This window comes from Perca fluviatilis, chromosome 21 (assembly GCF_010015445.1).
Source record: "Perca fluviatilis chromosome 21, GENO_Pfluv_1.0, whole genome shotgun sequence".
Taxonomy (NCBI): Eukaryota; Metazoa; Chordata; class Actinopteri; order Perciformes; family Percidae; genus Perca; species Perca fluviatilis.
The window spans coordinates 21,982,456-22,007,805 of NC_053132.1; the positions used below are offsets into that span (position 1 = coordinate 21,982,456).

The window sequence follows — 25,350 nt, forward strand, 5'->3', positions numbered from 1 at the left end:
CCAGCCCAGTGCTTTTTTTACTTAACACCTGCCAACCTTAAGATATCGACCAGTGGAACAAGGTGATCGAGCAGCTGGGGACCCCGTCTCAGGAGTTCCTGATGAAGCTCAACCAGTCGGTGAGGACCTACGTGGAGAACAGGCCCCGGTATGCTGGCTACAGCTTCGAGAAGCTCTTCCCTGACGTCCTGTTCCCTGCAGACTCTGAACACAACAAACTGAAAGGTAAAAACAAGCTTCTGTTGTTCTCTCTTACTGTCCACGATATCATCTTGTAAAGGCTTACCGAAAGCACAAAATAACTTCTGCGAGGTTGTATATTTAGTGCCTGCTAAGAGTTCAAACCATTTCTTGGGCTTGGTTCCTCTTCTTCAGGTGCAGCAATTGTCCAGCCTGAAGGGGAACCATTTGTTAAATGCAAATGGCTGATTTATCACATCTCAAGGCATTATGAATAATGAGGCAATCAGTGTTTGTAGTGAGTTTTATTAGGCCTGCTTCGCTATTTTGGTCAATATTGAAATTGTGCGTGTGGCCGGGTTGGGTCAGTGGGTAGAGCAGGCGCACATATACTTAGAGGTTTATGCCTCGACGCAGAGGTCCAGGGTTCGAATCCGACCTGTGACTATTTCCTGAATGTCTCTCCCTCCTCCCCCGCTCTCCCCTTTCTCACCTAGCTTTCAAATGAAGGCTGAAAAGCCTAAAAATTATCTTTTTAAATAAATACTGAAAGCGTGCTTATTTAACACGACTACTCATTGTCTTTTGAAAAATGAGTGCAATTATTGAACTTAAAAAAAACAGTTGAGCAAATCAACAGTGAAAACAACCTTGAACTGTGAACATTCCCCTCAGTGCTTTTGCCGTTTGAGCTTTTTATTTCATTCAGAACGCAAGACAAAACATGAGTTTACTTGCAAAAAGTACCACTTGAAATGTAATAAAATACTTCTTTTTTTTTTTTTTGTTCTTGTTTCTTTTTGAAGTAAATGTAGTAAAAATGGCTACTTTTGTAATTGAAGGATTAATATAATGGTCTCATAGTGGCTCGGTGGGTATGTATCTAATCGCTTGTAAAGCTGAAAGATGAACTTTTCCTCCATATTGCATCCGTTTGTGTTGCACGCTGCGTTTCGCCGACAGCAAAGCCCAAGTGACGAATCAATTTTCGGTGGCTGCCCCAAATTAAGCACTTATTACAGAAGCTGACGGCTCAGGACCAAGTTGTTTACTGTGAGGGAGAATCTAACCTCAAGCGTGTCTTCGTGTGTAAATGGAGAGGAGATGACAGGAACAGTCACAGCGAGCGCCGTGTAGCTGTTGCAAGACAAAAAACTGTTTTTCTGTCCTCGTAAATTTACAGAGAGAGAAATATGTGACAACCGTGTATTCCCCCCTGAAGTACTTCCTGTTAAGCTGCATGTGTTTGATATTCCCGTTTGGCTCGGAATGCTTTGATAGCCCTCGCTGGCGAGGCTTCCAGATAGAACATATGATAATAATGTCCTAAAATACCCAAATACAGAGGAGTGAAGGGGGTCTTTAAAACTTTTAAATGGTCCCTCCCTACGTTGTGTCCATTATCGCGCAATACCAGTTAAAGGCAAAATATGTGTCAAACCATTCTGAATTAAGTATTGTGGCGCTGCAGAGACGTCCCGGCTTACAAACCTTATCCTACACACCAAAGAAAAAAATCTTCAAAATGAGAATAATGATCCAAAAATTACCATTCCCTCCAATACCGTGAATCATATCCCAATATCGTTCAGAATAATCGCAATTACGTGTTTTCCTCATATCATGCAGCCCTAGTTTAAAGCTTAAAGGGGCTGTTCTTGATATACCGGAAACAAAAAAACAGCGGGCTAGGATTGCCTCCACGCGGCTCTCGCAGACCATTCCCCAATACATGAAATAACTGTTTTTTTCACGGCCACATGCGCTAACATTGACGCGTCTATTAAAAAAAATGAACAGAGAAGCTTGCGTTACAACACACAGAGGGAGTGTGACTTCATTCTCTGCTCAGGAAGCCATTACTACACTATATTTTTTTTACTTGGCAAATATTTGTTTGCTGCTATATTAATGTTCGGAATGTTGAGTACATCCCCCTTTAATGTTCACCGTTTCTCTTTTTTCTGCCACAATTTGTTGTCAGCGAGCCAAGCCCGAGACCTACTATCCAAGATGCTGGTAATAGACGCGTCAAAGCGGATCTCGGTGGACGAGGCTCTCCAGCACCCTTATATCAACGTGTGGTACGACCCGACTGAAGTGGAGGCAGTAAGTACTCACTAAGTAATGGTTCTTTTTTTTTTTTTAAAGGTATAATACGAACACATATGTAAACCATAAATGGTAAAACATTCCTGCATTAAAATGACTAGACCTAGACCCAAACTAACCCGCAGAAATCTTTATTTCTAAACCCAGAGGCTGGTGGGTTTGGCCTTAGCGATTTCAGGGCTGTTACATGTTAAACAGAAAGTATCTCTTGGTCTATGTCTGTAGGGATCCTTTTTACAATGTTGTCAGGCACTAAGAATAATAGTCTGAGCATGTCAGTGGCAAAAATTGCACTTTTAATGGATGGAAATGGAAGGTGTGCAATTGCCCAATAACGTTACATTGCAGCTTGTTTCGCGGTCTTGCTTAATACCGGACCAGTTTCGAAGATTGTTGTTCCCATCAGTTGGCCTGGTTGACACCAGATCCTCCTCAGAGTGGGTCTGGGCAAGCTTCATTCACAGCCCATTTCCGAAGGGGCGTGACCAACGGAACGCTGCTCGAATGCCTCTGGGCGCAATTGGATAGTCCTTCAACCAATCAGACCAACGACCCGGGTGACGTAGCAGCGACAGCGGCATCTACGGGTCCATGCGCTTCGGTGCGGTGGCCGTCATTGTTGAATGTAAACAAAAAACAGCTATCGTCGTCGTGTAAAGCCCGCCTCGACGGTTGTGATTGGTGCCTCGATTTGGAAAAATTGGAAATGGGCTTTAACGGGCTCTTGGCCAGACGGACTTGCAGAGCAAATCTCAAATTTGCCCGGAAGTTCGTCAGGGTTCTCCCAGGCTACCCATCAGTCACTTCGACACAAAAACACAGGAGAATAGGGTGCAGGTTCATAAAAAAACAGCAACAAAGTTACTCTTTAAGTTCAAAGGCAAAGCTAAAATAAAACCTCCCATCTAAGGACCCTAAACCGTAAAACTCAATTTCCTCTTCTTTGAAAATGTGTGTTTGCTCTGCGGCAAAATGTGTTGTCTGTATGTGTTTGGATGACACACTCTCCTTGAAAAAAACACAATGACTCAGCCAGTGCAAATTGGTTTTGCCTTTGATCAGGCGCATTGGGAGATGAAGTGAACTGTTGCTTCCCTCCCTCCCCTCCCCTGTCTGGTATAAAATGGCTCTTCAGAACTGACAGCCTTGAACAATGCAAATTTGTGTACAGATTTTGCTCTGACACTGCCTAAATGCATCAGATCTCCATTTGACACTGGGGAGGACGGCTAACTCTGTCCCACGGCTGGCTTTGAGCTTGTTTATTCCAGCTCCGTGCGTGCTATAAATTTTGAAGTTTGTAGTATTTTCCTGGAAAAGATTTGTGCACTGCAGAAGCAGAAAAAAATAGAAATGTCTGCATTCAGTGGGTTTAATGTGAGCAAGGTTTAATGCAGCAGTTTTCTATCTTGTTCCATCAATTAGCTGAGTCTGTAGTTTTTCAGTTTGAGCTGGAAGCCACTGCAGTGGAGTTTCCCCTCTCCCGTTTTCTCATTCACTCTCATTCACCTGCTGTGGTGTTTATGGTAGTCCGTTGGTGTGTAAATCACACGTTTTATCAAATATTATATCTATTCTTTGAACAACGATACAATATTTACCGATATCACAAAGTCTGCCACGATACGATCTGGATGTATTCAGGGGCCTGCGACCGATACGACACGATACATGAGCCCATTTAACACAGTCAATTACATTTATATTTTTTCACAAAAAGAAACTAAAATATGATTTGCCAGTTTCATTACCAAGCTCTTCCAGACATTTTTATTAAAGACAAAACTACTATTTTTGATAAAAGGAATAAACACAATGTAGGAATTTCAAAATAACGTTGACGAGATGTATCGAAATTTGCTCTTTGTATCGATAATATTGGATCGTTGAGGATTGAATCGATGTATCGATCCAGATCGATGTACCGTTACGCCCCGGTAGTCAAACATACTTTCAGACTTACTGTCATTGTAACTCGAAGGCTACACGCTCTCTGAATGGCAGTATCAGTAATTAATAGCCAGTGTGGGTCACTCATCAGTCAATTTGAGTGTCAAGTATGTGGAGTTGTCGCTGATGTTTAGAATGAGCATCTGTTTCAGTTTAGTTTTATTTTATCTTAAAAAATTAAATTAACAGATAAATAAGAACATGTACATTCAGCACAATCTTCCAAAATTATTGTGAATGATTCAAATAAGGATTTCTGTCAAGTACAGAAAACATGTGTGTCTGTCTTTTCCCAGCCACCACCCGCCATCACAGACAAGCAGCTGGATGAAAGAGAGCACACAGTGGAGGAGTGGAAAGGTAGGAAAGATCCTCTGTTTCTCCTCTCTGATTCTGATATCTGAAGTACTTAGCTTTTTTGCAGTGTGTGTTGCATAAGGTTTTTCTATTTTTGTGTGTCGCAGCCTGTGAGACATTTAGGGCCCTATCTTGCACCCGGTGCAGCACAAAGCCCGACGCAACTGTCTTTGCTAGTTTAAGACTGACGCAATTGTCAATTTCCCATCCGGAGCCCACATGGTTTAAAAAGCAAATGCACCTGCGCCCAACTGTGCGTCCATGGGCGTGCTGGTCTAACAGGGTGGTGTGTTCAGGTGCATTCTTGGCGTATTGCTATCTTGAGGCAGCGGGAAGTGATCGCGCCAATGACCATCAAAAACCTGGTCTAAAGTCAGTAGCGCAGCATTTCATTGTTATTTTAACAGCGAATTAGTAAAATGCGCCTAGGCTCGTGCACAGCGCGCACACTATACTTGTTACACACACACAGGGACGCGCAGCAGCACACAAACATGCAAAAGATTAAAAATGAAAAAATTACAATGTGAAATAGTATTATGATATGATCTGCTCGGGCGCTTTCACTTCACGTGCGAGCAGATCAGTTTCTTCTCCTGAAAATCTCTCCTTCCTGCTTAGCAAATCCGCTATCATAATAGCAATGCGCCAAGCTACAAACGTGCCTGGCTTTTAAAGGGAATGGGAGATGACACTCTCATAGGTTTATTGCATGTTAGGCCCAAAACACACCTATGAATTAATGAAGACACTAAGTATAACCCTATTGAACCATGCAACTGGCGCACGGACCCCAGATATGCATGTTTTCCTCTGCATGTCTGAATTCTTAATTGCACTAATGTCTGATTCACAATCCTGAATTCTGCTCTGGAAATAAGTGATGAACATGTGGCATACGTGTCCTCCTGGTTTCCTACTTTCACTACCTGAAATTAGATTAAGATTATCTGCGTTCAAGTTCTTTTTCTTGTGTAAAATTCTAATGTATAAAGTATCAATCTGTTATTTTTTTATTGCGATACGCTAGATTGTTTATCTGTGATGAAATAGAAGCATACATAGAAGAAAACAGGGAAACTGAAGAAGTGATTATACAACTTAAATCAATCAAAAGACATGTCAGAATTGTAGATTACACCCAAATTGCAGGTGGCATACACGGACAGGTGGCCAGACCGGATTTTAGATGACTTATATCATTTTTAGGCCTAATAAATGATCTAAAATTGTCATGCTCTGTAAGATACTTAACATCTTATAAACAGCCATATATGGGACTAGTTGTCACTGGATTTCAGTGGAACATATAGCGGAGTATCATCAGCATAACACAAATGGATGTTTTGCTTACAAATAATGTCACTTAAATCAAATGCAACATGTAAATGTAAAAATGACAGCAGACCTGTGATCGAACCCTGGGTAACACCACAGAAAAAGTAAGGGGGGGGGGGGGCAGCAATGACAGCAGGAGATTCACACTTGGAGCGTTTCCTCATCCGACACTCACACTGCTGCAGGATGTTTCATTGCATCTTTCTCTCCTTAGAGATGTTGTTAAATTCGCCATGTGTGTTTCACCAGGTGAGAGAAAAACAGTATTAGAGTAAGGCCAGATCACACAGTTATGGAAAATAAAAAAAATGAAGAACAAAATGGTGATGAGTAGCACAGAGTTGCACTTAAAAATAAAAAAATAAAAGCCTGTAAGGTGGTATGAGTGCATACAGCCCTCTCTCTTTTTCTCTCAGCTCCTTACTGCAGTAAATGATTGTGTCTTGTTTGTTACAGAGTTGATATACAAAGAAGTGTTGGACTGGGAAGAAAGGACAAAGAATGGTGTCATAAGGGGACAGCCAGCGTCCATAGGTAAGTGGCGTTTCTTGTATGTGTGAGAGATTGCATGTACAGTATGTGTGTAACGTAAATAAATCAACAGTGCGCTGTTACAGTTCTGCATTGGATGTGGTAATCATTCTGAAAAGGCGTTTTTCACTATTCAGCTCATCTTTGTACTAATTTCGGTAATTTCTCTACTACTGGAATCATGCATACAGTATGTGGGCTGCAGGAGACTGAGACAATTAGCACACTTATTCCTCTAGTTAGACACTTAATACATGTTCTGTTATGACCCGGCATAAACTGTCTCTGATATATGTAATTGCCAAACCAGCCTTCCAAGCCTACTGTTTTCATTTCATTACTTTCTTTTGTTATGTAAAAACGGTGTAGAGAAGCTGTAACTAAATGTATTTGAATAGAACTTGCAATTTTTTTAGCAAAAATGTAATGTCTGGTATATTATGATATTGCGAGGCAGCATGCGGTCCATGCCATTTTTTTATTCTGGCCTATCCATATTTGATATAGCTTCTCCTGCATTCCTGTAGTTTTCCATAGTCCAAAGACATGCAAGCAGGTTGTACTCGAGACCCTAGTCTTGCTTGCCAGACCCATCTCCACAGCGCTGCAGAGTAAGGTTTCTTTACACCTTCGTCTTGGGTGCCGGTGGCTCTGCAAAATGGTCTTGGCGGAACATTTGCACCCTGCAAAAGAACAATGCCACATACAATATTAAATTAACTGTTCACACAATACAGTAACATGAGCTGTTTAAATTAGCTGGATACATGGTTAAACCTCATTTGCTCTTACCAGTGTGTATTATGTCCCTAGCAAATCCCCACCAATCCGTCCAAACTGTCCCAGGTAGAAGTAAATGCCGTAAACATATTCTTTGTGAATCTTTACGACCGTTCCCCGAAATAATCAAGCCGGCCTGCCTTGTTGCGCGATCCAAATTTTCTTCTAAACTTGCCATTTTCAGCGAATAGCTTGCTATCTCTACGGTTTTTAGTTGTTTCCCGAAACAAAAGAGCTTTGCAAGGCGAGGGTCATCGGATCTTCCTGCGACTATCCGATAAATGAATTGTCAACGATCCAGACTATGTAGACCCTAAACCCCCCCCCACCCCCCCCCAATATAAGTGTAAATGCAAGTTTATATGCAGAGAAGAAGGAGCACCATCTCCTTATCATGACTTAGTGAATTTGATTCCAATCATATAAAGGTGCTTCAGCAGCCCGTGCTGCGTGTTCACTTTCCACAGCTGACCACAGGCCTTCTCCTGTGTCCCACAGCACAGGTGCAACAGTGAGCGGCAGCCACCACCAGCACCGCACCTCCACGCCCTCCTCCGCCTCCGTCAACGACGTCTCCTCCGTGTCCCCCGACCCGACCCTGACCGACCCAGACAGCAGCCTGTAGAGACGGCCAGCACCGGCGCTGCTCTGGCAGCCACCGGCCCCCTGGGCTGCTGCAGATGACTATCATCTACACCCCCTCCTGGTCCTGGGATGGGCCTCGCCCCCTGGTCACATCCAAGACCGCTTGCCCGACACTGGCTCCTGGCCCCACCCCCTGCATCCCCCCCCTCCCTCTCTCTCTCTCTCTCTCTGTGCTTGTCTTCAGTAGAGTAGCGATTAGCCAGCTAGCTGGACAGATATATTTTTCTTTTCATTTTTTATTACAGTTATAGTCTTTTTTGTTTTCTTTTTTTAAATAAGGATTTCTTTTTGTTTGAGTCCTAGCTGTAATTTATTGTGGCATTTCTTAATTTTTTTTCTCCGAAACCTAAGATGATGATATGAGAATTTTTATGATTTCACTACGTTCCGGTTCACATTAACTGACCGTGAGAACTGAAAGAAATATCTGTAAAATGTTTTAATGTGATCTATTTTTCCGTTGGAAGTCATTTGTTAATTTGTAAGCTACTGCTTTTACAACTTGCCATATACATGTAGACTGAGTTTGTACAGATTTTACGGTAGATGTAGTTTTATCTCCGATACCGGTTTGCAGTGAGCCATTGAAACATAATTGAATTGGCAGATGTATGGTCTCAGTACTCCCCTCCTCCGTTTTATCTCACGTGTTATGGATATCGTTTTGAGGGCATACGACATATCCGTTGATTTGAACTGAGATCGTTTCGATTTGAGTTGTAAAAAAGTTTTTTCCGCTTGCGAGTAACTACTACTTCCTACATTGTCAAAGAAAAAATAACGATGAAAGCTTTATATTTTACTCATTCTTCACTTACTGTTCGGACACGATAGGATTTCAGAAACGATTTTCACTCGCCATATAATTCATTTCACCTTCTACATTTAAGCCACGGGATTGATAATGACCCAGTTAGGTCCCGCCATGGTAACTGTGGGGCTTTTTTGAAAGACTTCTGTATTTTTAAGTGCTTTAAAGTGTCTCTTCTTGTCTGCAACAGGCTGTGACATTATGGAACTGGAGTGGTGGTATTGCTTTGGAGGACTGGATGCGCGTTCTCCACTGGCTCGCTTTGACTGTGAGGTATTGCTAACAGTTCAGAATGTTTTTTTTTTGTTGTTTTTTTTTGTCGCGCTTTGGGAGGTTTATCGAGACGTAGACGAGTTGTGTGAGGTTGTAAAATCGGTGACGGTGTTGAGTAGAATGTGCTTCGGTCAAGTAGGGGATTGCGGGAAATGAGAATGCATGTGAACGTGTCGAAATTGGGTGTCTTGGAGGGATAGTGATTCTGCAGCCTGATGGAACAGTGTGCAAACATGTCCTACTACCAGATCCTGTTGCTAGCAATGTGCTTTCGTGAATTTGGAAATGTTCTTCTAAAGGTTGGCCTTTGCATAACAGACAGAAAAAAGAAAAAAACCTGAAACCTATCAGCACAAACAACCAGAGTCAAAAGAAACAAATAATTCGTGACTGTATGCAATAATAGTGCCCTTTTTTTTTTTTTGGAGTGTTTCTTGATTCAGATTTGAAAGGAAAAGTGCCTGTTTGTCATTCATTCCTGAGTACGGGGGAGGAAGTGGATTCATTACGTGTAGGTTTTTATGGTGTCTGGTTAACAACGACGAACCGGTGATGTATGATGGGGTTGTAGTTCTCACAAATGTATTGTATATTTTTCTACTTGTTTTTGATTTTTGACCCTTCAGAGGGGAGACTGTTGTGTCTTGCAGGGTAAGAAAGTGATGGCGTATATACGTTGAGATGCTTAAGCACGTGTTTGAGTCATTTCGGAAGAAAAGGCAGTTTTATCAAGGTCTTTCATCAAAGTAAAAAGAAGTGTTTCTTTGCAATGACAGCAACCGAAATATAGGTTAATGCATTTTTTGGGGGGGATTTTCTTTAAGTACTGATGTAATGTGATGATTATAAAAGAAAATATTGAACAGGAAGTTTTCAAATATAACTACTGGATCAAACTAAACGAGGGAACTCTTCGACTGCATTATTGTCAGTGTTTTGTGATGGTTTAGGATACTGTTCACTGGTGGAGTTGCAGACGGACACGTATCTAATAGGCAGAGCCAAACAACCAATGGCGTTTCTGGCTAATTGATTTTTTTTGGTTTTTTTTAACTTGTGGTACAAACTGAAAAAAATGATCTAACCATAGTTACTTTAAACCAGCCATATTAGCTGAAAGCTATCTAGGCAAGTTGTGTAATGGTTTGTTGACTTTTTGAGATCATGAATATCACGGCCATAAATGAATAAAACAAAAAGGAGTCCATGTTCTCTTCAATTTAAACTTTTTGCTCCGCTTATTGAGGTTTCATGCAGCCATTCTGCCTGCTTGACATGTTTGCATAGCTAAACTTCCTATCTGCAAAATGCAGAGTTAGGATGTATTGTACTGTCTTGGTAAATGAGCAGGTGTTGTGGATGTTGGCATAAACATCCCTGTATTAGGATCGTCTAAACGTGCAACACAGAACTGTCTCTAGAACCTCTCTAGTCTTTGATAAGGACGTTTTGCAAAGCAAAGTTTCAAGAAAGGTTGTCTATAGGCTGTTGCATAAAATGCTGTGTGCTCTGTGCTGTGCTCTACTTGAACAAGTCATCGGCTGCCAAATATATAAGGCTAAACACAGACATAACCCAGCTATGCACCAGCTATTCGTAAATGTGTGTGTGTTTGTGTTTTAATACCTAGCTAGTTTCAAACTAATGATTTAGTTAATTGGGTTGCACCATTTTAACCTAAGGAATGTCTTATCCAGTAAAAATCTCTAAGCAAAAAGCAATGGGTAAATTGCTTGCTTGAAATCATCTGATCATAATCTGTCAATAATGTAAAGTGAAAGCTACTAAAAGCTACTATAGAGTCACAAGCTGTAACATAACTCAAAAAAATGAGTTTTAGTAGGCCAAACGATTAATTAAACATAACTGTGAATCCTTTGTAAATGTAACTATGACTTTGTTCTATTTATTTATGCATACATAGAGAAGTATGTATTTCAGAATCAGTAATATCCATACATTTCAGTAGAAGTGAGAAGTGTCTCAACATGTTACAGCATAACGTTTTGTAATTTGATATATTTTTTGGTAATTTTGTGTAATTTGTTTAAAATTTCAAAATCTTCCTAGTTTACATTTTTATTAAACAGCATTTTATCAAGTGTATGGTCAGAATATCGAAACGGGTAACATATTAGCAAGCATTAGCCTTTTCACTGAGCTACACAATATTTAACATTTAATGTATCAGCAAGCAAACGTTAGCTTTGTCAGTTAGCTACACAATTGTTAACATTTAATTTATCAGCAAGCTAACGTTAGCTTTGTCCCTGAGCTACGCAACAGTTAACATTTGATAAATTAGCAAGCTAATGTTAGCTTTGTCACTAAGCTATGCAACAGTTAAAATATGATAAATTAGCAAGCTAATGTTAGCTTTGTCACTAAGCTACGCAAAGGTTAACATTTGATATATTAGCGATCTAATGATAGCTACACAACGGTTAACATTTATTATATATGCAAGCTAACATTAACACTATTTAATAACTAGTTTATGTGGTGCAGCCCATTTTAATTTAGTAAATCTCCACTCTGTAAACACGTTAAAACTAGGCTACCGTAAGTTTGAACTTACGAACAGCTGGTGCAAGTAGCTCATGCGCTTTTCAGTCACCCAAAACGAAAATGAAAGGTTTGGCTAGTAAAATGCAGTGGCAGCAACTGCAGAGGAAGATTAGTACAGTACAAGACTAAATTCAGTCTGCAGCACATTATTGTAGATTCCCACAGCAACAAACTAAATTGTCCGGTAGTAAATGTGCAGTAGTATTTTAACAAACAATGAGTGAAAACTAGGACTTAATCAGTGTCACAGCTGTAAGAAGACAGTAATAGCAGGGAGAAAATCAGTGGTATGTATCCATTTGTCATATTAGCCCATTTGTCATATTAGCTAAAAATAATCAGTCAGAAAAACAACAACTTTGTCTAAAGTGCTCTTAATTTCCTTAGCCCAACATTAGGGGCTATAATTGGAGTATTTTCTCATGTTTTATTTCTTCTTAGGTTGTTGTTTGCTTTTTATTTTTTTTTTTTTATAATTACCGCATCTCTCCAAACAATGTCATTCTGATTTAAGTCTGCTTTGATGAACTACCTCACGCTGAATTTCTGCCAGTTCTTGCATATACTTAGTCGCCTGCAGAATTAGCTATCGAAGACGTGTGAATAACAGATTCCATTATTTATTTATTTGAAAGTGTACTATTTGTCGGTTTCAACAGACTTCTAGTTTTGTACATTATGTATACTTCACCTAGAAGTAAGAGAATTGTTATATGTCATTTTTGTTCTTTTATTTTATTTTAATTTTTTGGGGGTTTTTAAACTAAATGTGCAATACCTTCAGAAAACTGTGCTAGTAGTGTGTGATGGGCCTAGCCTTTGTTAGCTGTCTCCTGAAGGTAAAGAAAATGTTTGGTACTGTCAATCCATGTTTTCCTTTTTTTTATTTTTATGAATAAGATCAATTTTTATTTCTGTGACTTGTTTATAGTCATGATGTTACGTAATCAGCCTCACCCGCCCAAACAAATCTGTCGGCCAAGGTTTGACGCAGAGACGGGGAGTTCTTTGAGTCACAACACGGCCGATGGGTTTCGATTTGGAATGTGGTAAGGACAATAATGTTAATAAACAAAAAAAAAAAAAAGATGAGTAATGAAATAAAATACCTACAATAAATCATTATATGTATGGTGCTGGTTTGTAATGTTTGCTAGTGAATCCAGCCATGCAAGTAGTTTTAAGAATTCCTTGATCTGCGCATCCCAAAAAAAACGCAAAGTGCACTACTAGAATACATGCACTGGGATCTGATGATGCCACCTCTTTAAAAAAACAAAAGAAAAAAAACATGTACTGCAAATAAAAGAAATACACTTTGAATAATAGTTGTGTCTACTTCTTTCCTGTAATTGATGTGTGCTGGTCCAGGCTCTGTGTACCAAAAGCTTCCTCGATTTCTGTTGAGATCGGTAATAGAAAAGTAATGGTGAATCCACTAAGAAACAAGTAGCAACTGCAAATGGAGCATCTATAACGCATCAGCCAAAGACTGTGTCCCACACACTAACACTAGCTTTGTTTAACCTCAGCTTCTTTAATCAACGATTGTATTAGTTAGCACAATCTTTATTTTATATGTTTTTACTAAAACTTGGTTAGACCAAGCGGCTGTTCTTATCGAGTCAGCCCCACCGAACTTCTGTTTTATTAGAGTGCGACTGGAGTGTGGGGTCGCCATTTGGTTTGATGACTCAAGTAGATATCTTATAGAAATGTTTGCTTCTGTTGAATATGTGGCTAACGTAAAACCAATTCAAATACTATCGCACAATTTTTTGCAATCGACCACAAAAAACTAGCCTGGTCCTACCAGACTCTGGTGCATTTCATTTGTACAGAGGGTCTGGCCTCTCTCCATTGACAAGTGTTAACTTCCTTGAAGGCGGGTACTCTGTTGAAGTTTAAAACTATTGGATCTGCCCAGAGCCACTCTGGATCTGCCATAACCAATCGCTAACGTTTGGTCGTGACGTCGGCTAGCATCGCTAGCGTTTGACTTAGCTAACTCCTTCAACACACAACTGAACCCCGTGGAGGGAGGAGGGGCCACAACATCATGGTCGCCGACAAAACCCAGCAGAGATTGTTCTTGCTCGGGCTTTAACTTCTGGATATTCGACAGCGTTGCCACAACGGACCGAATGGCTTCGCTCGCATCTTTCTCCGCCTCCATTACAGAACTACAACTCAAACTAGCGCACAACCTCAACGTCATCCTTCTCAGCCACTCCTTCTGTTCGCTGATTGGACCGGTAAAGATTTGACCCGCGAATATACCGCAAACCCAGACGGAGTACTGTACTGAAGGAAACTGAAAATTGAGCAGAAGTACGTAGGAGGGCGGAGCCAGGCTAACAAAAAAAAACTGGAGGACATTTGAAATCCTCCTGCTGCTTGATATTCTGCCAACAGGCTTTTTCAAAAGTGTTCCAAATAGTTTTGGCCTCAGATCTTCTACAAATTGTAACCATATCCGTTCTCTCAGGTGTCTTCCCACGGGCCCTGGAAACCGCAGCCATCAAGCCACAATATAGACGTGTCTAAATGCGTAATTAGAGGCCCATATCAAACCTCCATTTTGAAGTGAAATCATTTGAAAAGCAGTTTTTCAACAGCTTAACAGTTTCTTGTCATTAATTCAGGTTTTCGACCACACCTCAGCACTGAGACTGCGTCAGTTATTAGATGATATCCGCTTAAATACAGACCGGGGGCAAGATTTCAGTCTTACTGTAGTAGTACTTGGTCTCAGTGCTGCATTTGACACGGAGAAACGTAACATATTACTAGACCGATGGGGAATCTCTGTTGGGCTTTCTGAAATAGCACTAAACTGGTTTGAAGGGAGTTTTTGGTCTTTGGTCAAGCGAGCGCTGCATTTGATGGACCTTTTGGGCTGGGACGATATGCTTTTGTCCCGATTCGATTCTTTCACAGTATTCGATTTGTATTGCTATTCTAGAAGTATTGGGATTGCATAGTATTGAGTTTTCTTTTCCTTCTTATACAAAAACAAAAGTTGAATAATACACTACTAGAGACAATGTGCCATAAGAAATTTCCAAAAACTACTTGTTTTCTAAGAAGAATGCACATCACGTTTATTTCATTTGTACATAACATGGATTTTCTGCATTTTCTGCTTTCGCTGTGTTTTGCTGGAAACTGATATGATGTAGTCGCCATCAGCGGTACCGTATAAACATATTTAGGTGAATCATTGGTAAAATAAAAATAAAATCCCACCCCTACTTGTCAGTGCATGTCAAAGTCGGTCTACAAATGCAGAATTAATAGCTATATTAACTTTTCCAGGACGTTTAAGGTTCCTTTTCATTTGGATCTTTAAGCAAGATGATGCTGTCACTTTGCCATTTCTACTGCCAAAGTTCACGGATATACCACCATTGTTTTTCTTCTTCGTCACCTTTATTCCCATACATGTCCATTCATTACAATAGTGGAAATCCATAATAAATAAGCACCATAGATAATCAGCAGAGCAGTAGGAAACATTTTAGCCTTAGCCGTGAGACATACATGAAGGGAAATAAATGTCCCTGTTGGAATCGAAAGAACCTGCAATAGATTGAGACCATCATATTGTGAACTGGAGGACAATTACCTTGTAAACCTGTGCAATTAAAGAGGGTCATGTAATAACATTGGCTTTAAGTTTCTTTATAAAATATTAAAAAATAAAATAAATACAGTCACATTGTCTAAACAACAGCACACTTCCACTTGTAATTATACTGTTTGCTGGGCCCTTAAAAGAAATAAGCATCACTACCAACTACTTCTGGGCATTCTTCTGATTCGTGATAAGATGCTAAAAGACATTTTTAACAATGTAACCACATGCAATTCTCACAAAAGAGATATCTGCAACTCTTCATTTTGGAAACGCATAAGTGTCCAATGGACCAGAGCCATAAAACACATCACAGCTACCTGATGGGATGTAGGTACAGTCATGTGAAAAAATTAGGACACCCCTGCTAAAGTTGACTAAAAAGAGGAATAAAAAAAATTATCTTTTGGAAATTGATCTTAATGCCTTAATTAAATTTTTTTTTTGAAAAATCCAACCTTTAAGGACACAAATTTTATTTGTGAATGAATAATGTATCGTAAATAAATAAATGTTCTTCCTTAAAATACAGGGGGCATAAGTATAGACACCCCTATGTTAAATTCCCATGGTTTTATTTCAGTTAGCCTAATAGCTAGTTTGATTTGCATTGAGAGATGATTTTATGGAAAGTAGCCCATGCCAATCTGTAGGTATGGTGAAGGATATGTGATGATGTGGGGCTATTTTAATTCCAAAGGCCAAGGGAACTTTATCAGGATGCATAGTATCCTGGATCCATGAAATAACTGGCCTTTAAAAATAAAAATCTGCCAGCCTCTATGGGAATTTAACATAGGGGTGTCTATACTTATGCCCCCTGTATTTTAAGGAAGAACATTTATTTATTTACGATACATTATTCATTCACAAAGAAAATTGGTGTCCTGAAAGGTTGGATTTTTCCTCATTTTTTTTTATTAAGGCATTAAGATCAATTTCCAAAAGATAATTTTTTTTGTATTCCTCTTTTTAGTCAACTTTAGCATGGGTGTCCTAATTTTTTCACATGACTGTATGTGTGGTGCATCCCATAATTCACCACATGTCCAGCATGGCCAAGTCAAAGTAAGACGATTGGAGTCAGGGATGTGGGTTGAAGAAGTGGATGAACTGAAAACCATCAGTGATTAGAACTCCCACCACCACCCCCTTCTCTGGTAGGCGTTTACATAATTTTCATAAATTTCTTCCACAGGGCTGGTTTCATCAATAACACATTACATTCACAACAAGGATACATTCTTAGTTCAAAACTTGCATTCAATTCACAATTCACTTTCACAAGAATTGGCACCTTCTAGGGAGATTAAGTTCTTCATCTTCAGCAGTTTGTTGCCATATTTAAACAAAAAAAAACAATGCAGCCACTCGGTGTACTATGGGCAAATATATATGCACTACATCTCTGGACAAGCAAGCAATACTACAGTTTTTCCTACTTAAAAACACTTGAAGGCACAGCCAGGAAATTCCATTGTTTCTTTGAGGGCAGTGTTCAGCTTCATGTGCCAAAATCAACATGGCTTCCAGGCAGGCCATTCTGATCTTTTAGAGAGCGAACAGCTGAGGCGGTCCAGCTTTGGTATTTACTGTGTACTGTCAATGGCCTTCGCCTTACCCGAGCCATGTGTCCCGTGTCCTAGGCAGCATGTGCTCGGTTGAAAATGCTTGAATAACTCTTTTTTTTCATTGTCGCTGTTGTATTTATCCGTCCATTAAAGGGTATATTGACATCTGTGAGGGTCGGGGTGAACCCGAAGACTGAGGCTTCGCCATCAAATGGACGTGGACGCCGTGCAGATGGTGACAAGGTGTAGAGGCACTGGTACGGCCTGAGGATACAGAAGGTACAGAGGCAGCTATTGCAGAGGTTCCACCCATTTACTGCTTCAGTTTTGCCCCAAAAGGAATGGTTTGGAAAACCTAGTTTTCTAAACCTGCCTTTGATAAACGTATTTGATTCTATAGTAAAACATCCAGATATAAATGTCTGCAGCACAAATACAGGACAGGGGGATAAATGCAAGTGAAGGAACTTCTGCTAAAGCTACTAGTGTACAGTTTAACGGTCAGTTCACTCCGATTATAAAGAACTCATTTTCTCAGTTACCCCTGGTGGTGTCTAGCCGGGGTCAGCCCAATGGTCCCACAGCCCTATGGTCCCACATTTCTAAGATGTTTTTTTTCACTGAAAATTAGGCCCTATGTTCCCACTGCCCTATGTTTCTAGGACATTTTCAAAATTAGGTCTTGTTCTCTACATTTCCCTTCAACTTAAACCCTATCCTCCCACAGCATTTTTTTTTAGGGTTAGGGGGATAAAATATGATACAAATTTATGGAAAAAGGAAATATAGGGCCTAATTTTGAAAAGAAATATCTTAGAAATGTGGGAACATAGGGACGCTCTTGTCTACCCATGCTAGGTTTAGGTTTAATTTGGACAGGTTTTGAGACAGCCAAGATAAAATTTTAGTGATTCAAATGTTGTTACTGGTGCTCACAGCATTAAAAAAACTACTTTTTCAACTCTGGATATTTCACAGAATTCTTTCGTAACTTCAAAGCCTGTTAAAAAAAACAAAGCAATTTTTATAACTAGCTATCGCTACAGGCAAGTGAGAAAATGTTTTTTTTTTTTTTATTTGGTTGAACTGACCCTGCCTTATCAAGGAATAGCTTGATATGTTAGGAAATACATTAGTTCATGTTGTTGCTGAGAGTAAGATAAGGAGATTGGCGCCACTCTCATGTCTGTAGGATAAATATGAAGCTACAGCAAGCAGCTGGTTAGCCTAGCTTAATGTGCAGTTGGAAGAGTTACCCAAGCGCCGGCCAAAGTAAAACGAAAAAATGTTATGTTATGTTAATGTTATTAGTTAGCTTTAGAAGTATTGGTTAGCAGATTTTTTTTAAAAGGTGTGTACTAGGCTAGGCTAACTCTTTTCCCCCTGTTTTCTGTCTCTATGTTAGGCTAGGCTAACCAGCTGCTGGCTTTAGCCTAATATTAATCCTACAGACATGAGAGTGGTATCAAACCTCTCAGCAAGAAGGCAAATAAGTGTATTCCCTAAAAAATGTAGCACTATTCCTTAAAGACAAATATCAGATAAAGATAAATATCAGTTGGCTGTCTGTCTAACATGGTCTCTAATGAGTCGTACAGTTCCAGCAAGAAATCCATTCATAACGTCCTTGGAAAGTAGTGGTTAAAGCAGTCAGTGCTCTCCAGTAGGCCTATAGAAAATGTCAGAGAAATGACATTACGTTCCACCATCACATTCAGGCACCTGAACCGTTAAAATACTGCCTTCAAAAGACAAACCCTGGACTCATCAAGGAGTGTAACCACAAGAGCGCCGTCTTTTTTTTTTTTATCTTACCCGTCCATTTCAAGCATGCGTGAGAAACTCAAAAACGCTCGGTGCTCAATGGAGACGATTCTGACAAGGGCCGCACAGTCAGTCCAAATTCCATATATTTTTGCGCCCCTTCAGAATTTCCTCTCTCCATATTCCAGTTCCCTTTGAGTTTGTCCTGAATGTACACAAACATGGCCGATTCCTTTATTTTCTTCTTTTCTTTTTCTTTTGAAGGAACGCCCTGATACGCTAAAGGAGGACATGAGCCCTTGAAAGACACCCAACCCCCTCCCCTCCCCTCCCTCCCTCCCTCCCCTCCCCTCCCCCAGAAATACAAGCCTTGACGCGTTTGGGCCACGACGGATGCCGTATCAAATGTCACTAGTCCTCGCACCCAGGGCCAGATCTCCTAGCGTGGAGAAGAAATCCTCCATCTCCTTCTCCAGCAGCCGGTTGCGGTTCTCAGCGTCCTCCCGCGCCCGCTCTGAGTTCCGTAGTTTGATCTCCAGCATGCGTTGCTTCTTCTTCTCCTGCTCCATCTCTTGTTCCAAACGCTCCATTTGCGCACACAGAGCAGCACTGGACTCCTCCAGTCTGAGGGGATCACAGACAGAAAGCACAGGCCATTGACATTCACCTTTACTGTTTGGCTACATTATGAAATGCTTTGGCGGTATTAGGACAAAACTTAAAGCTGCACTAGCATGTTTTTTTTTTTTTTTCACATAGAAATGCAACCATCGTAATATAGAATTTAAGAAAACAAATCACCTCTATTGGTATCTAACCATTCAGGTAGTTCTGGTTATGTCTGCATTGGTTTGGAGATATCTGAATGGGAATTATTTTGGGAAGCTTACAGGATTTAAAGACTACATAAAAAAAATAAAAATCATGTCTTTGTATTCATTGGAGCTATTTTCTCCTTGCTCCGGAGCTCGAGCACCCACGGAAAATACTGAGCACCCATGTGTGCCAGACTGCTAGCCTAGAAATCTAGATGCACCCTAGCGGCAGCAAATTTAATTTGTAGCCGGGGGGGGGGTCTAGGCACTCTCTGTTGACTTGCGAGCTGGAAAAACCAAAATCTGGTCAGGCCAATCACATCGTATATAGAGTCGGTGGGCGGGGCTTATGGCTGCTGCTGCTGCGAACAGCGGTCTTCTGGAAGACTTGGAGTTAAGCTTTTCTTTGAGAAAAGAACAAAGAACGGCACTGAAATCATTCTTCAAAAAGGAAGATGTGTTCGGAGTTTTGCCGACCGGATCTGGCAAAAGTTTAAAGTTTAATCCATCAACTAGCTTCACTACGTTCTTCGTTGCTCTGCCTGGTTGTAGCGCTATCCTATTGCGTGCAGAGGGAATTTGAAAGACAACCGTTTATCCCGCCCCTCAGATTGATGTGAGTGGTGAGTTCCCAGACCCAACATCTTGATGTGGGTCTGGCTTGTCAGGCTACCAGACTGCCAGTAGGCTACATATATTTAAAATTAAACATTACAGTTGGTGCTAAGTGGAGCGTCTGTCATAGTGTGATTGGTTATGTCGCTGTCAGTCCCCTGCTCCATATCCTATACACCAACCACAGCGTCTCTCGGATGAAAACGCCTTTTTAGTGACCCCCGCCCCTCTCCATCCCCCCACTATACAGTGTATAGTGTGCATGTGCATTAGGAAATCAGAATGAGACTAAAATGGACAGATTTGTTATTAAAAAAGAAAAACCTAATGATGCAAGTGCATCGACGACGTCAGCCACCAGTGCGGAGAGGTCCACCAGTGCCCTGTCAGAAGCATTGATTCTTAATTTCCCACGAAGCTGATCACGGTTACGTGTCAGTTAAACTTTTCATCTCCAATCCTGTCTGTATTTGTGAGAAGTGGCGCTGTCCTGAGTTGAAAGCCTACTTTACGGCTTTATTATCGAGTTAATAGGCGCATGTGTTCGTGTCGGCCGCTGTCCATTTCCTAAGGTTCTGAAACGCAAAAATGTTTTGACTACTTTTTTTTTTTTTTTTTTAAAGGGCGGGCGCCCGTGAGCACCCACAGATGAAAACATAAATCGGCGCCTATGGTCCCCAAACAGAATAGGACCAGGGAAATTGTGGTTACACGGTGCCGCTCTTAGACCACCACTTGTTAGTAGTTTTGCAGCCTTAAAATTATTTTTTACTGTTTAAAGCGTCTCTGTGTGGGATTTGAAAACATTTGGCTCCTGTTGGTAGTTGAAAAAGACACTAATGATCAGTTTACTTGCCATGAAAATTGCCAAAAAAGACTGTTGTATAATATAATGCCTTCTGTTGCTCTAGAAGACCTTTTGTAAAGTTAAAGAAAATAACCCCTGATGATGACATCCGGGCTATCTTAGCTTTGGCTTCAGAACTACAAATTTCTCTCTCTTTCGCTCTAATAAAAAGATGTGCTATTTGCCATGTTGCACTATGGGATATGTAGTATCCAGAGGTTTTGGAGCTTTCCTCCTAGGGGACTAGCACATGATAGGGTTAGAAATCTTTATTGCCGGTGAGTGTCAATGTGTTATAGGACTTCATAAGAGATCATGCTTGGTAACACATCCACATTTAACGTATGTGACAAAAAAGCTAGCTGGTTGCTATTGTAGAGCAGAGTGGTTCCAAACTGGGGACCAATTTTACTCTTATATTTACCAGCACCAAAAGAAAATCTACACACATATATATATATGTTAAAGGTCCCATGCCATGGTGCTCTTTGGATGCTTTTATATAGACCTTAGTGGTCCCCTAATACTGTATCTGAAGTCTCTTTTATATAGACCTTAGTGGTCCCCTAATACTGTATCTGAAGTCTCTTTTATATAGGCCTTAGAGGTCCCCTAATACTGTATCTGAAGTCTCTTTTATATAGACTTTAGTGGTCCCCTAATACTGTATCTGAAGTCTCTTTTATATAGACCTTAGTGGTCCCCTAATACTGTATCTGAAGTCTCTTTTATATAGACCTTAGTGGTCCCCTAATACTGTATCTGAAGTCTCTTTTATATAGACCTTAGTGGTCCCCTAATACTGTATCTGAAGTCTCTTTTATATAGACCTTAGTGGTCCCCTAATACTGTATCTGAAGTCTCTTTTATATAGACCTTAGTGGTCCCCTAATACTGTATCTGAAGTCTCTTTTATATAGGCCTTAGTGGTCCCCTAATACTGTATCTGAAGTCTCTTTTATATAGGCCTTAGTGGTCCCCTAATACTGTATCTGAAGTCTCTTTCCTGAAATTCAGCCTTGGTGCAGAATTACAGCCACTAGAGCCAGTCCCACAATGTGCTTTCCTTAGGATGTTGTTTGAAAGCCATGATGTCTCTCTCTCATGGGTGGGCCAAATTCTCTTGGCGGGCAAAGCAGAGAAAGGGGAGGTAACCCAGATTGGTCCATCTGCGCTTTCATTTTCTCAAAAGCAAAGCAGGATACCCAGGGCTCGGTTTACACCTATCGCCATTTCTAGCCACCGGGGGACCATAGGCAGGCTGGGGGAACGCATATTAATGTTAAAAAACCTCATAAAGTGAAATTTTCATGCCGTGGGACCTTTAAGGAACCCCCCAGAAACAGACTTACTTTAGAATCCTGGTCTCATATGCAGTCTTCTGCTTCCTCAACTCGTCCTTCAGTCCTTCCACCAGACTGCTCAGTGTTAGATTTGCCCCGTCTCCATCCTCGGACATGATAATGGACGGCACCCCGGCAGCCATGGCCATGTTTCCATTCTCGCTGCAGGCTGCGCTGCTACTGCACAGCTCCATGGCCTCACAACTGTCCTGCTCAGAGCTCGGGTCGGTCGCCATCCCTCCGTCGCTTCCTCTGTCAATCTCCCTCTGGATCTCCACCCGCTCCTCTTTTTCCCCACTTTCGCCCCCGACTGCGCCGTTCTGGTTGGCCAATGGCTCACTTCCCGAGTCGGGGGCGGAGATTTCGCAGGAGGAAGTGGACCAAGGTGTGCTGGCGACACTTGGAACGCTCCCCATGCTCGAGGAAGAGGTGACGTTGTCGTAGGTGGACAGTCTCTGCGAGGAGCCGGTGGAGTCGCGGTCGCGGGCGGACCGCTCGCCTGACGACGTGCGCCGGTGTCCCCTCAAGGAGGACAAACCGTTCATGAGCCAGTTACCTCCACCTCCACCTCCTCCCCCGCCAGAAGATGCACTAGTGATATCAGCCACAGAGCTGCCGCCGCTGCTTGGCTTGCCTAGCGGCTGGGAACGAGGCGCCGAGGAGCTTTTGAAAGAGTATTTCCAGGAAGGTATGGTCTTGGCTTGTTTACTCGGGCTAACCACCGTCTCTCCTTTCCCTGATGGGGACCCCAGTTTTGGTCCAGGGGTCAGGTTAGGGGTCTGGGTGGGAGTGACGGCCGCACACAGTTTGGCATCCAAAGACGAGGCACTACTGTGCAGTTCTTGGTCTGGGTTAGACACGGGACAGCTCTGGAGGTCTTCCTCTGAGATCCAGGCTCCGAGGCTGCGATGCTGGAGCTGATGTCCCTGGACAGGGAGCTCTGTTTGGGGAACGGTGAGTCCCTCCTGGTCCCTCCCTGAGTACAATCGGTTGTGTTCCCTAATGAGGATTGTCATCAGGTGCTGGACCAGAGAGGTACCTATGGATCACAGTCAGACAGAATATCATAAATGTACAGTGGCATTATTTTGTTTTTTATCTGCACATGCAGCAAGTTTAATATATCGTTGCTGTCGGGCAGAAAGCTTGTATCTCCAAATTACATATTTTTTTTTATTTTATTTCATAAATCAATGCTATTGTTCACACTTTACGTCTGTCTGTGGGTTTTAAAAATATCTAAACAGTGACGAAGCAATTTTTTCTGCTCAATAAAATGTTTCCAATTTAGCTTTTTTTCATTTCCCGAAACAGTAACAGCAACAGTTTTGGACATACAAGGTTTTAGCCCGACAGTGGCGATATGTGCTAATACTACAAGGTGTAATATAATTTTAAAGGTCCCATATGGTAAAAAGTGAGATTTCCATTTCATTTTTTATTATAAAGCAGGTCCTGGTGCTATATAAATACTGTGAAAGTATCAAAATTCTCAAGCCACAGAGAAATGCACACAGCCAGTGCTATATAAGTGAAGCTACGGTGCCGTTACAGTCATTCCCTGGCTGCAATGACGATGCAGAGACTCCGAGAGTGCAGATGCGGAAAACCCGGAAATGCTGCCCAATCAGATCAGACTGGGCTTTTTCATGAGGGGAGCTTAAAGGGACTGGCGCTAAAACGTAGCGTTTCAGACAGAGGGTGAATACAAGTGTATTCAGACAGACAGTATGCGAAAAATTATGTGTTTTTTGAACATTAAAGCATGTAAATATGTTCTAGTAGAAACCCAAAACACAAGCATGAACCTGATAATGAGCATGATATGGGTCCTTTAATGTAACATTGTGGTGTGTAATATTTAAAAGACTTGAGTTAGCTTGCAATGACTTTTACCATGAATTCAGTCATTACGTCAGTGAACATCATCCGTACCTTCCATGATAGTGACTGGGTCCTCCATCTTGGGTCGAAGGATATTTGGTCCAAATACTGTGGCTAGGTTTTGGACACTCATCTTGTTCTCAATGGAGTGGGACTGCACCTCATCAAGGAATCTAAGCAAAGATAACAAAAAGTTAAAAGTAGAAACAGACGTCATCGCTAAAAACCAAGGACATTATGAGATAAAATACTTACTTGCATATGTACGTGAGGAGATTGTAGTTCGGTAGAGGTAGAGTGCTAACTTGCCTTCCCAGCTCCTGGACCCCCTGATAAAAGATTGAACAATTTTTAGACACAAACACTTGAACATAAACACACGCTATACGTATATACTGCACATACTTCCTCCTCATCTTTGGCCAAAAGCTGTGCACAGGTCAGAAAGTCTTCATATTTGGAGAAGGGAATGACTGGTTCAGGCAGCTCTCGCAGGTACAACTTCAGCAAGGATGCCACCGTGTGGACATCTGTATTACTGCAAGGGAGTAGAGAAAGAACTGAGTCTACTGGATGCAGGGCCGGCCCATGGCATTGGCAGTATAGGTAAATGCTAGGGGCACCGTCAGTCCAAAAAAAAAAAAAAAAAAAATTAAAAAACACCAAAAATCAGAGAAATGTGACAAAAAATTGAAAAAGCAACTAAAACGGCAAAGAAGCTACAAAAATGTTTGTAAAACAACACAAATAGCAAAGAAAGCAAGAAAACGGTTGAAAAAGGTGACAAAATACATAAAAAAGGAAGAAAAACATAAAAAAACAACAATAAAAATGTCAAAAAAGTGACAAAAATGGCGCCAATAACAAAGAAAAACGTCAAAATAAGCGACAAAAATGTTGATAGTGACGACAAAAACACCAAGATAGCAACAAAAACGTCCCAAAAAGCTTAAAAGACTTCGAAAGAGCCACAAAAACATAGAAAAAGCCGACAAAAACTGCTGAAATCTTGCCTAGGGCACCAAATGGGTTAGGGCTGATCTATCATTGATCTTGTGTAGTCTTGCAACGCTCCCCTCGGTCTACCTGTCAAACAGAGGCTTGTCGCCGCAGTCAAAGGCCTCCTGCAGCTCTTTGACCAGGTTGGCCTGTCCCGGCATCCGAAAGAGACCCTCCTCATCCAAACCCCTCTCCCTGATGAAGTCCACACACTGCTCCACCAGCAGGGGGGCCAGCCGGGGGCCAAACTTCTTCTCATACTGCACCGTGTCCTCCAAACGCTGACCAAATATCCCTGGGGACAGATGGAGGAAACATATGTGGACTTTA

General features: G+C 41.3%; 2 protein-coding genes across 6 annotated transcripts in view; one reads left to right on the forward strand and one right to left on the reverse strand.

Annotated features, from left to right (window-relative positions):
• Positions 1-12,646, forward strand: part of mapk8b (mitogen-activated protein kinase 8b) — a 44,226-nt gene extending 31,580 nt beyond the window's left edge. For 2 of the 4 annotated variants that reach the window (XM_039787635.1, XM_039787636.1), the window contains exons 8-12: positions 43-225; positions 2,165-2,289; positions 4,539-4,602; positions 6,394-6,471; positions 7,752-12,646. In XM_039787635.1, the coding sequence (XP_039643569.1) occupies positions 43-225; positions 2,165-2,289; positions 4,539-4,602; positions 6,394-6,471; positions 7,752-7,873 (572 nt within the window). In that variant the 3' untranslated portion in view covers positions 7,874-12,646. Of the gene's footprint in view, positions 1-42; positions 226-2,164; positions 2,290-4,538; positions 4,603-6,393; positions 6,472-7,746 lie in introns of all 4 variants that reach the window. The other 2 variants (XM_039787633.1, XM_039787632.1) reach the window with 1 other exon arrangement.
• Positions 12,647-18,877: 6,231 nt separating this feature from the next.
• The window catches only part of si:dkey-191m6.4 (rho GTPase-activating protein 22), a 45,917-nt gene continuing 39,444 nt past the window's right edge, over positions 18,878-25,350 (reverse strand). For both annotated transcript variants that reach the window (XM_039787630.1, XM_039787631.1), the window contains 6 exons: positions 25,108-25,315; positions 24,427-24,559; positions 24,277-24,350; positions 24,073-24,194; positions 22,147-23,176; positions 18,878-19,141 (listed from right to left, as the gene is read on the reverse strand). In XM_039787630.1, coding sequence (XP_039643564.1) covers positions 18,919-19,141; positions 22,147-23,176; positions 24,073-24,194; positions 24,277-24,350; positions 24,427-24,559; positions 25,108-25,315 — 1,790 coding nt within the window. In that variant the 3' untranslated portion in view covers positions 18,878-18,918. The remainder of the gene's footprint in view (positions 19,142-22,146; positions 23,177-24,072; positions 24,195-24,276; positions 24,351-24,426; positions 24,560-25,107; positions 25,316-25,350) is intronic.